Raw genomic sequence first — 10,554 nt, forward strand, 5'->3', positions numbered from 1 at the left:
CCGCCACGGGCGGCGGCGCGGGGGGCGCCTGGGCGGCGGATGGAGGGAGGGCGGCGGGCGGCGGGGGGCTCGCCCGCGCGCCGAGCGGCGGCGGCGCGGCGGCGGCGCGGCGGCCGCGGTAGGGCGTAGTCAAGATCACAGTTGTGCACCCTTCGAATGAATCCCACTCAGTGCCTTTTGTCCCCCTTCATCTGCCCGTGTTTTGACAAGCAAATTAACTTGTGTCCTATGTCCGGTCGCTTTATGGTGCATGTCTGGTAATCTGTAATTTGACCCTTTTGGCAGCGGTCACGGCTGGAAAATGCCCGGAACTACTGTTCAAATTACAGTGACGTGGTTGATCATAGACAAGCTTGCATGTGCATGTGAGTCTACTAGGGTGCTGCTGATGTGTGACAGGTGTGTGTGCATGTGTAAGCATGCGGCAACGAAGGTGGCCGCCAATCCATAGCCGTCGATGTGGCCAACAATACAACGCTGTGCAATGGGTGTTTGCAGCCGCTTCCAGTCGCTTGAATGAGCAAAAAGAAGAGAGGAAATGGTATCTAAGCTGCACCGCCTGCATCCACCAGCTGGATCCACCCCGCCGCCGATGATGTCATCAGCACGAAGCAGAGCACCATAAGGGCCGTCATGACCGCCGAGAACTGCCGCTGGTCCATCAGCCGCTGCGCCGCGTGGCCGGCCGCCATGCCCAGGCCGCCGGCGGCCGAGGCGGCGAGGTACACGGGCGCGTCTGCCCAGCTCAGCAGGCCGAGGGCCCAGTAGCCCACCCACTGGTCCTGAACCAGGGCCACCACGGCTGACGTGCCGCGGACGGCCTCCTTGGCGGCGCCCAGCCAGCTGTAGAGGACCATCAGGGGGGGGCCGTTGACGCCTGGGGGGCGCGGGCCGGCGGGCGCGGTGGGCGAGGGGAGTGGAAGGGAGAGAGCAGCTGAGCGGCTTAGATGTGAACGGAAGTAAGGTTCGCACACTGTAGCAAGCAACAGACACAGCAACAGCTGCAGCAACAGCGACAGCACAGGCAGAAACTACACCCACAACACGCAAAAGTCTACAACCACTTGCCCCGACCGAGGCCCACCTGTCGCGCCCCCAAGCAGGCCGGAGCTGAAGCCTGCAGCAGTGCCAGCCGCAAAAAGAGTCCAGAAGCGCCCTGCGTACTCAGTGGAAGGCCCACTCGCCACCGATTGGGTTGCCTGTGGTGCCCCTGCCGTTGATGACTGAGCGCCCACACCCACGGTTGCATGCGGCCCAGCTGCTGGCGGCACCACCCCAGCCGAGCCCTCTGCATCGACCGCCGCGGCGCCGTCGCGCGCTGCGGCGAGGCACGCCTGCTGCCCGTACTGCTCGCCCGCCCCGCCACCGCCGCCGCTGCCTCCGCTGCCGCCACTAACGCCGTCGCTCCTGTGGCGCTGCGCCGCGACCAGGGGTACGAGCTCATCGCCGTCCTTGCTGCCCGCATCGTCGCCATCCCCGCCGCAGCCGCCGGGTGCGCACGCCATCCCTCCGCCCTCGTAGGCCCAGGCGTCGGCGCGCCCGCCGCGCAGCGCCGCCCAGGAACGGAAGCCGACCGCGCGCAGCTGTCGGCGGTTGATGATTGCCATCATGACGAGCATCAGGGCCGCCACCAGGCCCTCCAGGGGGCGGGGGGGCACCAGCTTCAGGAGCAGCGCCCCCATGGGTGCGCCGACCGCCTGCGGGGACGGGCGTTTGAAGGGGCGGCGCCAGCTGAGTTTTGAGGCGGCACTGGGGGGGGGGCCCCGGGATATTGAGGCACAACAATGTGTTGATGCCCAAAACCATTCGTTTGACTCACACACACACACACGCGCGCGCGCGCGCGCGCGCCGGACCCACCTTCGCGAGCGGAATGGACAGGGCCAGGGGCCGTATGGCGTGCTGCCTGGCGTCTGCCAGGAAGACCAGGGGTATCATGCCGACAGTCATGGCGCAGCTGCATGATATTACGGCCAGCTTCAGGCTTCCTGCGGGGCGTCGGGCGGTGCATGTCATCGGTGGGAGGCGTGTGACGAGGGCCGCCCACAGCGGTGAGGGAGGCGGCAGCTCGGGTGCAGGACTTGGGCAAGACATGTGCAGCGACTGAATCAACGGGGTGGCTCGGCAGGCACAAGGGCGCACCTGCGTACACGCCAAACGCATTGGCGGTCGCCCAGCAGCTGAGGTGCAGGATGGCCGTGCCAAAGCCCGTCACGCCCTGGCGAGGCGCAGCGCAGGGTGAAGGGGAGCGGGGTGGTCCAACAGCGGCGCACGAGCGGGGAGTAGCGTGCTGTGGCGGGGCACGGCTGCGCGACAGCAAACCAGCTTGCAAGCGGGCCCCTTCTCACCATCGCGACATTGCCCAGGAAGACTCCCAGGCTTAGGACGATGTATACAGACGGCGGGTGCTGCGAGCCCTCCAGCAGCCATGCCACAGGCCCGTCGCTGACGCCGCCGGCAGCGGCGGCGGCGAGCCGCCTGTCGCCTGCCGCTTCTAGCAGCAGCGCTGGAGGTATTGCCAGCAGCTGTGTCAGCAGCGGCCGCATCGGGCCGCGCTAGCAGGTGCGACCAGCACTGCACGCCGACAGCTGCCGCGCAGTGTCCAGCGTTTCAGGCGCGCCACAGGCACAGAAACAGTATGCGCCGACACAGGGCCTTCGATAACCTTTGCCTTTCTGGTGGTTAGCCTACGGGGCTGAAGCAGGATGGCTTGCCGAATCGCAGCTGGTCAGGCGCAGTGATCCGACGCTACAACAGAGAATCTAGATGCTGTGCGCGTTGATTATAAAAGCAAAAAATGGTACCATTGGCATCAACACCCCGCAGGCAGCTTGGAAGCGGCAGAGTCGGACATCGTCAGCCCCCATGACTACGTCGTGCGGCCCACTGGCAGTAGAACAGCTGGGAGAGGTGCTCTGGTGCAGCACGGGAGAAACACTCGCCAGCTGTGCTTGCAGGCATTGGATGCCATCTGGGTGCAGCAAAGATATCAGTCGCAGCTCGAGTTCAGCTGTGTGAGAGCAGGTCAAACATGAGGAGCGTGCATCTACCTGGTTCATCCACGGTCCACGCCTTTAGAAAATCGTTGGGTTTTCACCCATCGCATGAAGGACAGCGACATTTGGTGGCAGAGTAATCATCGATCCGGCGGCGCACGCTCTGATGCAACGCTCACATTGCACACAGGCCCAATCGGTATGCCAACCCCGCCGCCCACCCCCACCTGCACGCAGCATGAGCCAAATGGTCACACCTGGCACGGCCGCAGCATGCAATCTCAAGAAAAGCTTTCTGATGCTGGACATAAGCCGCTTTTCTTTGGCTGCTGTCGCAGCTTCGATTGCATGACCTGGGCGGCGATGGTCAACACTAGTGTCACCCCGCACCAGATCGTAAATGTGCCAGTTCAGTGCACAAGTTGAATTCTAAATGTAAATTAAATGTTCAGGAAATGGCCAGTCCGCCCACAGCGGCAGTACCGCGAGCGGTGATTATGCCTTGACTCGTTGGCCGTGGCTCGGCCCGGTAACCAAGCAATATGAGTCATTTGGATCTACTGCAAGTTTTTCTGCCGGCCATCTACTCGAGCACAGAGGCGTTGGCGCAGCAGGAGCAGGAGCAGCGTGAAGATGGCGACGCCGCACCAGGCGGTGATGGGTTCGCGCATGATCAGCTTGGCGAGAGGCCTGGACAGACGCACGCCCAAGCAGGCGGCGAGCCTGCTCAGCTGCAACCACGACCGCAGCACACGGATGGCGGCGCGCCACGCTGCGCCCAGGGCGCACCCGCTGACATGTACGAGCAGCGCATTGCGTCCATCGCTCACCGGGTGAGTGAAACCCACGATTCAGAACATCCATCCGTGCTGGTGGCAGATAACGCAAGCATGCGTGCACTCGGAGCCTGGAGGCGGCACCAGGAAGCTTCACAGTGACGCGACGTAAACCCAATCCCTCTGCGCGCGTGCCGCCGCAGTTTGACGCCGCTGCCCAGGAGGCGGCCACCCTCCAAGCACACCTCCAGGCTGCGCGCCGCGAGGCAGTTGCGGAGGAGGAGCGGGTGCTGGCCCAGGCGGACCAAGGTGGGTTGTACACGCGCCGCTGGGCCCCACCGACGCGCAGTAGTGTGGCGGTCCTGGTGGCCTGTGTCCGCGGGTGGCGGGAGCAGGACGCTCCACGGGCGCCCGCAACGCCGCGGCGCAACCACGCGCCTCCAATTCACTCTGTTTCCCGGCCAGAATTGCAGCTGCTGGGATTGTCGTGCCGCCCCGGCACCCCCAATTTTGGGTGGGAGTATGCTCTGCACCGCCCCTGCTGCCCAAGAGCCTCTCCATCCAACAATACTGCGTGCTCCAACCCCGCACAGAGTTCACTCCCGCGTGGCGCGGCGGCGGGCTGCCCTCCAAGCCCTCCCGGCTGCGCCTGGACCCCAGCAAAACCTCGGCCGGCGCTCTGCTAGACCCTGGCGCGGTTGCGCGGCAGCTTCAGGATGTGCGCCAGGCGGAGGTGCTGTCGCCCCCTCGGGTGTTTGAGTACGACGATGACTCATTGGAGCCCCACCACCTGCAGGCAACCGGCAACCTGAAGGCAAGCAACCAGGGCGTGAGGCTGCTTGAGCCGTTGGCGTGTTTGAGAAAGCAGGGCAGTGCAGGCGGCAAAGCAGGGTGCGCACACATGTGGCGGCACTATGACAAATGTGTGTGCGTTTATTCGTGGTGCAGAAACCTGCATGTTACTGCATGCGTCCACGCTGCGCTTGCGACCTGATTTGCGCAGGTGCGGCAGTCCATCGCGGCCGCCAGGAGGGGCGACGGCCTGACGACCGCCGTGCGGGCGGGCGCGTGGTCCACGCTGCCGGAGGCCGAGCTGCGGCCGCGGCTGGAGGCCGCCGAGGCGCGGCAGAGGGCGCTCGCGCTGCAGATGTCGTCGGCGCAGTGGGAGGTGGAGGAGAGGTGGGTGGGTGGCTGTGGCGGCGTGCTGCTCAGGATTTCACTTGCATGACGCGATACAGTTTGTCCCAGGCCGGAGCCTTTCTGCGAGAAACGATGAGTTTCCACAGCACACATCTGCCACGCCCTTCTCGCATTATTGATCATCGCTCGACGCGCGGCGCGCGCACAACTCCCGGCACGGTCACAGGGTCATCCGCGCCATGCGCCAGCGGCTGTCATTCCTGCGCAACCCGCGCTACCGGGACGCCCCAGCAGCAGGCCCCGCTCGCGGCCGTGGCGGCTCCTTTTCTCCGGCGCCCTCCGTCTCCAAGGCAGGTCATATCAACCCACAGCAAGCAACTCAAAAGCAGCAGCAGCTGCTGCAGCAGCAGCAGCCCTTTGCAGCAGAGCCCTCAGAGTTGGTGTTTGGCGGCTACGAGCCCGGCGGTGTGTACACCCAGACTCTGAGGCTGCGCAACGTGACAGGCGTTACGAGGGGCCTCCGGCTGCTGCCGCCTGCCTCTCAGTACTTCCACGTCTCACTGCCAAGGTGCGCGCTGGTGGTTTAGGGCTGCCTGGTTGTTGTTGCATCCTGATCTAGTGCCAACCCTTGCGCACAGCAGCACGCTGGTGGGGCCCGGCGCTGGACGTACTCGGCTGCAAATTAAGCTGTGCGGCGCGTGAGCACATGCATCAGATACCGGCTTATTCAACCGTCCCACATTCACACAGTTGGGGGTTCGAGGCCGTGGTGCTTGACTGCACCATGCAGCGCTGACATCAGCGCTCAACGCGCTTATCTGTCCACTGCGGCCGCAGGTTCCCCACTGCCGCCGCCAACGACGTCGCGCCGGGCATGGCCGCGGAGCTCGCCGTGAGGTTCACGCCCGACTCGTTGGCTGACTACGACGATGTCGTCTGCGTGCTGACTCAGCTGGGGAGGGTGGAGGTGCCGGTGAGGGGGCGGCGGCGGCCGCCGGTGCTGGGGCTGCCGCAGGAAGTCGATGTGGGTGACGTGCTGACCGGAAACACGAGGATGATCCAGGTGAGCACTGGTGGGGTGTCGGGATGGGAAGGGGCACAGTGGTTCAAGGGGGTCAGCCGGCTGGCAGCCAGCTGGCAGCTGGCTGGCGAATGGGACTGCTGGGGCCCCACGCATGTGTGTGTTTGGGGGGGGGCTGCTAGGGTCTGATCCCCGTGCACAAACACGGCGTTGGTGGTCAGGGTCGTGCCGCTGCCTGCACCTTCTGGGGTTGCAGGATCGTTGTTATGATGCAACTAGCTTTGCTTTGATGGGACGCCAGTGGCGGCAAAGGGTCCTGTTGATGACTGAAACTCTACAACCTATTTGGCCGCAGGTCCACTTCACAAACACGGGCGGCGACGGGCGATTCTGGCTTGTCCCCGAGGCTCTGTGGCCGCCCTCATCAGCAGCAGGCGCCGCGCCCTTCGGCTCGGCCGGCGACCGCGCCGCCATAGATGACGACGCCGCGGCGCGTGCCGCCTTGGCGCCGTTCTGGCTGGAGCCGAGGCTTTTTGAAACCCCGGCCGGCGCGGCCACCAGCCTGTCGATTTCGTTTGCGCCCCAGGCGCTGGGCGACGCGGCGCGGCCGTTCCTGTTGGTGTGCGATAACTGCAAGGTCGTGCGGTTCGTGGTGCGCGGCCGCGGGACGGACGTGGACGTGCGGTTGGAGGAGCCCGACGGCCGGCCCTGCCCGGCGGCGGCGGTGCCAAGCAGCATCGGGGATGTTCAGGGTGGCCGGGGTGGCGGCAGGGGGGGCGACGAGGCAGGGGCGGCGGCGGCGGTGGCGGCCCTGATATGGATGGGCGAGGTGGTCCCTGGCGTGGCGGTGGAGCGGGAGCTAGTGGTCCGAAATGCGTCCCCAGTGGCGCTGCCGTTCTGCTGGGAGGTCGGGCCGCTGTCAGAGGGCCTTGAACGTGATGATTCGACGGCAGCCGCAGCGGCGCCTGCGGCGGCGTTCACGCTGCACCCGGCCAGCGGCGTGCTGCAGCCGGGGGAGCGGCTGACCGTGACTGCGTCGTTTGCGCCGGCGTGCGTTGGCCATGCGGCGGCGCGGGCGCGGCTGCGGGTGGACCGCGCTGCGTCGGCGTTTCGAGCCGGCACCATTGGCCCTGCGCACGAGCGGGAGATCGCGGCCGCCGCCGCGCTCGCCGCCGCCGCGGCACCTTGGGCGGCGGGAGAGGGCGGACAGGCCGGCGCATTCGCAGAACAGCAGCAGCAGCAGCAGCAGCAGCAGCAGCAGCAGCTCGAGGTGGTCAGCATCATGCTGCAGGGCGTAGGCGCGCCCGCCTTGCTGCAGCTGGACCCGCCGTCGCTGCGCTTCCCCGGCGTGCTGGCGCGCGGCCAGCGCGCGGAGGCGGAGCTGATGCTGCGCAACCCGACGGATGCGCCGGTTCACTTCCAGTTTGATGCACCCTCTGTTGAGGGCCACGGCAACGCCGTGCAGACCGGAGCGCCGGCGCTCGCGCTGGCGCCGAGCGGCGGCGTGGTCCCGCCGCGCGGCGCGTGCGCGGTTTCCGTCGTGCTGCGGCCCTCGTCGCTCGGGCCGCTGCGGCGCGCGCTGACCTGCGCGGTGCGGCACGGCGCGGCACTGCCGTTCGTGGTGTCGGCGGAAGTGCAGGAAGCGGAGGTCGTGCTATGGGCCGCAGGCGGCTTGATAGATTTCGGGCTGGTTCGAGTCGGGCACAGCGTGGCCAGAGAGCTGCATTTGCGCAACACATCGGCCTTCTCTGGGGCATCATGGAGGTTCGAGCAGCTGCCTGCTCTTGCGGCCGAGGCGGGCGTCGACGGTGTGGGAGCGGGCAGCGGCAGCGGCAACGGCAGCGGCAGCTGCAGCGGCAGCGGGAACGTGCTGGAGACACGCAGCGGCCGGCAGGCGAGGCTGGAGCAGTTGCTGGACTTTGAGCCGGCCAGCGGGACGCTGCCGCCGTCGGGCGAGTGCGCCGTGCGCGTGGTGTGCGCGGCTGCGGTGCCGGGGCCGCATCGCATCGTGCTGCGCTGCTCGAGCGGCGGGGGGGCGCGTGTGGCGTGCCTCGAGGCCGAGGTGACTGTGGTGGTGCCAGACGTCGCATTGGAACCGTGCAGGTGGGTCTGCAACGTGATGATGGTCAGCTCTTGAGTTTGAGTATTGCAGGGCGTTCTGATCGCAATCACAAGCCTCAGAGACCTGGTGCGCCGCCTTGGATGCTGGGTGATGAATCATCGATCTCCCACATCCATTGCGACTGCAGCACGGGAGCTGAACCTGCGTTACCACCCCCCCTCTCTCTCCAAAAAAATCCTTAAGGCTTGACCTCGGCGCCTGCTACAAGGGCGTCCCGCTGCGCCGGTCCCTCTGGCTGCGCAACAACGCGGCACTGCCATGCGCGTTCGCCTTTGACCTCTGGCGCCAAACCCCCGGTGGCCGCCTGCTACCTGCGCCGCCGCCGCGCGCCCACACCTACGACGCCGCCCCCGGCGGCGCCGAGCTGGAAAGCAACGGGGAATGCGCCGCGGGCGTCGTCGGCGTGTCTGTGTCCCCGAGCAGCGGCGCGCTGCAGCCTGGCGAGGCCGTCAGGATACGGCTGTCCGTGGATCCGATGACGGAGGGCGCCGCCCGCTTGTTTGGCGTCTGCAGGGTCGACGGCATGCGGGCGCAGCGCGGGTTTGTGTTGGCCTGCGAGGTGCGGGGGCTCAAGGTGGGGCTCAGGGCGCTTGCGCTCGCCGCCTGGCAGGCCGCGGGCCGCCCCGGGCTGCCGGGGTTCCCGGGCAGCGGCGGCGGCGGCTGTGCCGAAATGCTTGGTGGGAGCGAGGTGCAGCAGGAGCGCGGCGGCACCTGCTGCGGCAGCGGAGAGGGCAGCACGGCCGAACAGGCTTCAGGATCGGCGCAAACGAGCTGCGGCGGCAGGCATGCTGATGGCAGTATATCCGAGCCTTTGGCTCTTGACTTTGGCGTTTGCGAGCTCGGGCAGGCGACCAGCCAGGTGTTAGTGCTGACTAACTCCACATCCATGTCGGCTGAAGTTGCGGCATGGGTGGAACGCCACCCAGCGGCAGCGGACGCGCAGCTGCGGTGGACGGTGCACGTGCTGCCGCACTGCAGCCGCAGCGGCCCACGCGGGGGCATCGCCGGCGCCGCACGTGACTCGCCATCGCGCAGCACGTCGCCGACGGGCGCCCCGCGTGCGGGGCGCGGGGCATGGGCAGCGGCGTCGGCAGTGACGGCCGCGACCAGCGAAGCGGCCAGCAGAGCTGAACCGTGCAGCCTTGGCCGTGTGCATTCCCCTGAGACATGCGCTGCGTCTGTCAGCGGGAGCACCACCAAGGGTCCGCCGCGCTCGGCTGGGCCAGCCACCTCCTGCGCCACCAGCGTCCGCAGCCGCAGCCCCGGCCGCAGCCGCAGCGCAGGGCGGCGGCGCGGCGCGTCGCCGGACGGCGGCGCGCGCCCCGCCAGGATCCGCCTGGCGGCCGACGGCGGCGCGCTGGCGCCGTTTGCGGCGGCCGGGTCCCGCGGCAACGACATGATGGCGGCGCGGCGCGAGCTGTCGGAGGCGTCCGCGGCGCTGGGGCCCGGCGGGGGCTCGCGGGGGCTGGCGCTGGCGGTGGCGCCGGGCGGGGGGCGGCTCGAGCCGCTGGGGGCGGTGGCGCTGGAGGTCGTGGCCTTCAGCTCCATGGTGGGGACGTACGTGGACACGCTGTGCGTCCAGGTGAGGCGTAGTTGGTGGGTGGCTGCTGAATGACTCACGCTCTGCTGTCACTGGAAAATGGGCCGGAAACAGCCGGGGGTTGTTGAGCTCCCGGTTCTGAAAACCACATGGCGGCGCGAGGGGGTGGCTGCGTGGAGGGATACGCCGGACGCTGGCACGTCACCATGACGGCTTGCAAACTCGCATATTACCGCGGCCATCAGTCTGTGCTGGCAGCAAGCCCCGCCCTCTCCGGCGCGCGGGTCAGCAGTGAGTTCTCCTTCCAAACCACCCGCCCTCCCTGCCCGCCCTCACCTCGAATGTACAAGGTGGGCGACCTGCCGCTGCGGCGCATCCCTGTCGTTGTGCGGGTGGCCGGCTCGCCGCTCGCCCTCCAGAAGGACCGCGTGGCGCCCCTGGGGCTGCCCAGCCCCGCCGCAGCCCACGGCTGCCCCGGCGGCAGCAGCGGCGCCGGGGACGCGCCGGAGGCAGCGGCGACGGCAGCGGCAGCGGCGGCGGCAGCAGCGGGACCTCTCGTGCCGTACGGCAGCCAGAGAGCGTGGGGCAGGGCGAGGGGCGGTTTGGCAATCGACCTTGACCTGGGAGATGCGCCGTTTGGCGTGGAGCGCCGGCGCTCATTCCATGTGGCCAATCGCGGCTGCATGCCGATGATGCTCACGTGGGAGGCTGTGGATGATGCGCAGGCAGCTGAGGGGGCACTGGCAGCCGCGGGCGCGCTGGCAGCTGAAGAGGCGCATGCAGTTGAGGGGACGCCGGCGGCACGGGCAGTGGTGGCGTCGACATGCGACGAGGGGGCGTGCACTGAGGCTGCATTCACAGAGGCCAGCCGATCTGAAGGTAGCCAAGAGGATGTGGCGAATCCCATGCAGCAGCAGCAGCAGCAGCAGCAGCAGCAGCAAGATCACGAGCAGGCGCCC

General features: G+C 67.6%; 2 protein-coding genes across 2 annotated transcripts; one reads left to right on the top strand and one right to left on the bottom strand.

Annotated features, from left to right (window-relative positions):
* Positions 1-545: 545 nt before the first annotated feature.
* MNEG_3036 (hypothetical protein) lies at positions 546-2,546 on the bottom strand (the record flags this gene model as incomplete). The annotated part of the gene is made up of 5 exons (XM_014048485.1): positions 546-877; positions 1,085-1,697; positions 1,861-1,988; positions 2,143-2,218; positions 2,349-2,546. The coding sequence occupies 5 exons, from the start codon at positions 2,544-2,546 to the stop codon at positions 546-548; spliced, it is 1,347 nt and encodes a 448-aa protein (XP_013903939.1).
* A 1,247-nt stretch (positions 2,547-3,793) lies between these two features.
* On the top strand, positions 3,794-9,670 carry MNEG_3037 (Deleted in lung and esophageal cancer protein-like 1; the record flags this gene model as incomplete). Its single annotated transcript, XM_014048486.1, has 8 exons — positions 3,794-3,829; positions 3,976-4,081; positions 4,366-4,601; positions 4,776-4,951; positions 5,139-5,480; positions 5,750-5,885; positions 6,289-8,036; positions 9,241-9,670. The coding sequence occupies 8 exons, from the start codon at positions 3,794-3,796 to the stop codon at positions 9,668-9,670; spliced, it is 3,210 nt and encodes a 1,069-aa protein (XP_013903940.1).
* Between the last annotated feature and the right edge of the window lie 884 nt (positions 9,671-10,554).

The sequence above is a fragment of the Monoraphidium neglectum genome (assembly GCF_000611645.1).
Source record: "Monoraphidium neglectum strain SAG 48.87 unplaced genomic scaffold scaffold00367, whole genome shotgun sequence".
NCBI classification, from domain to species: domain Eukaryota; kingdom Viridiplantae; phylum Chlorophyta; class Chlorophyceae; order Sphaeropleales; family Selenastraceae; genus Monoraphidium; species Monoraphidium neglectum.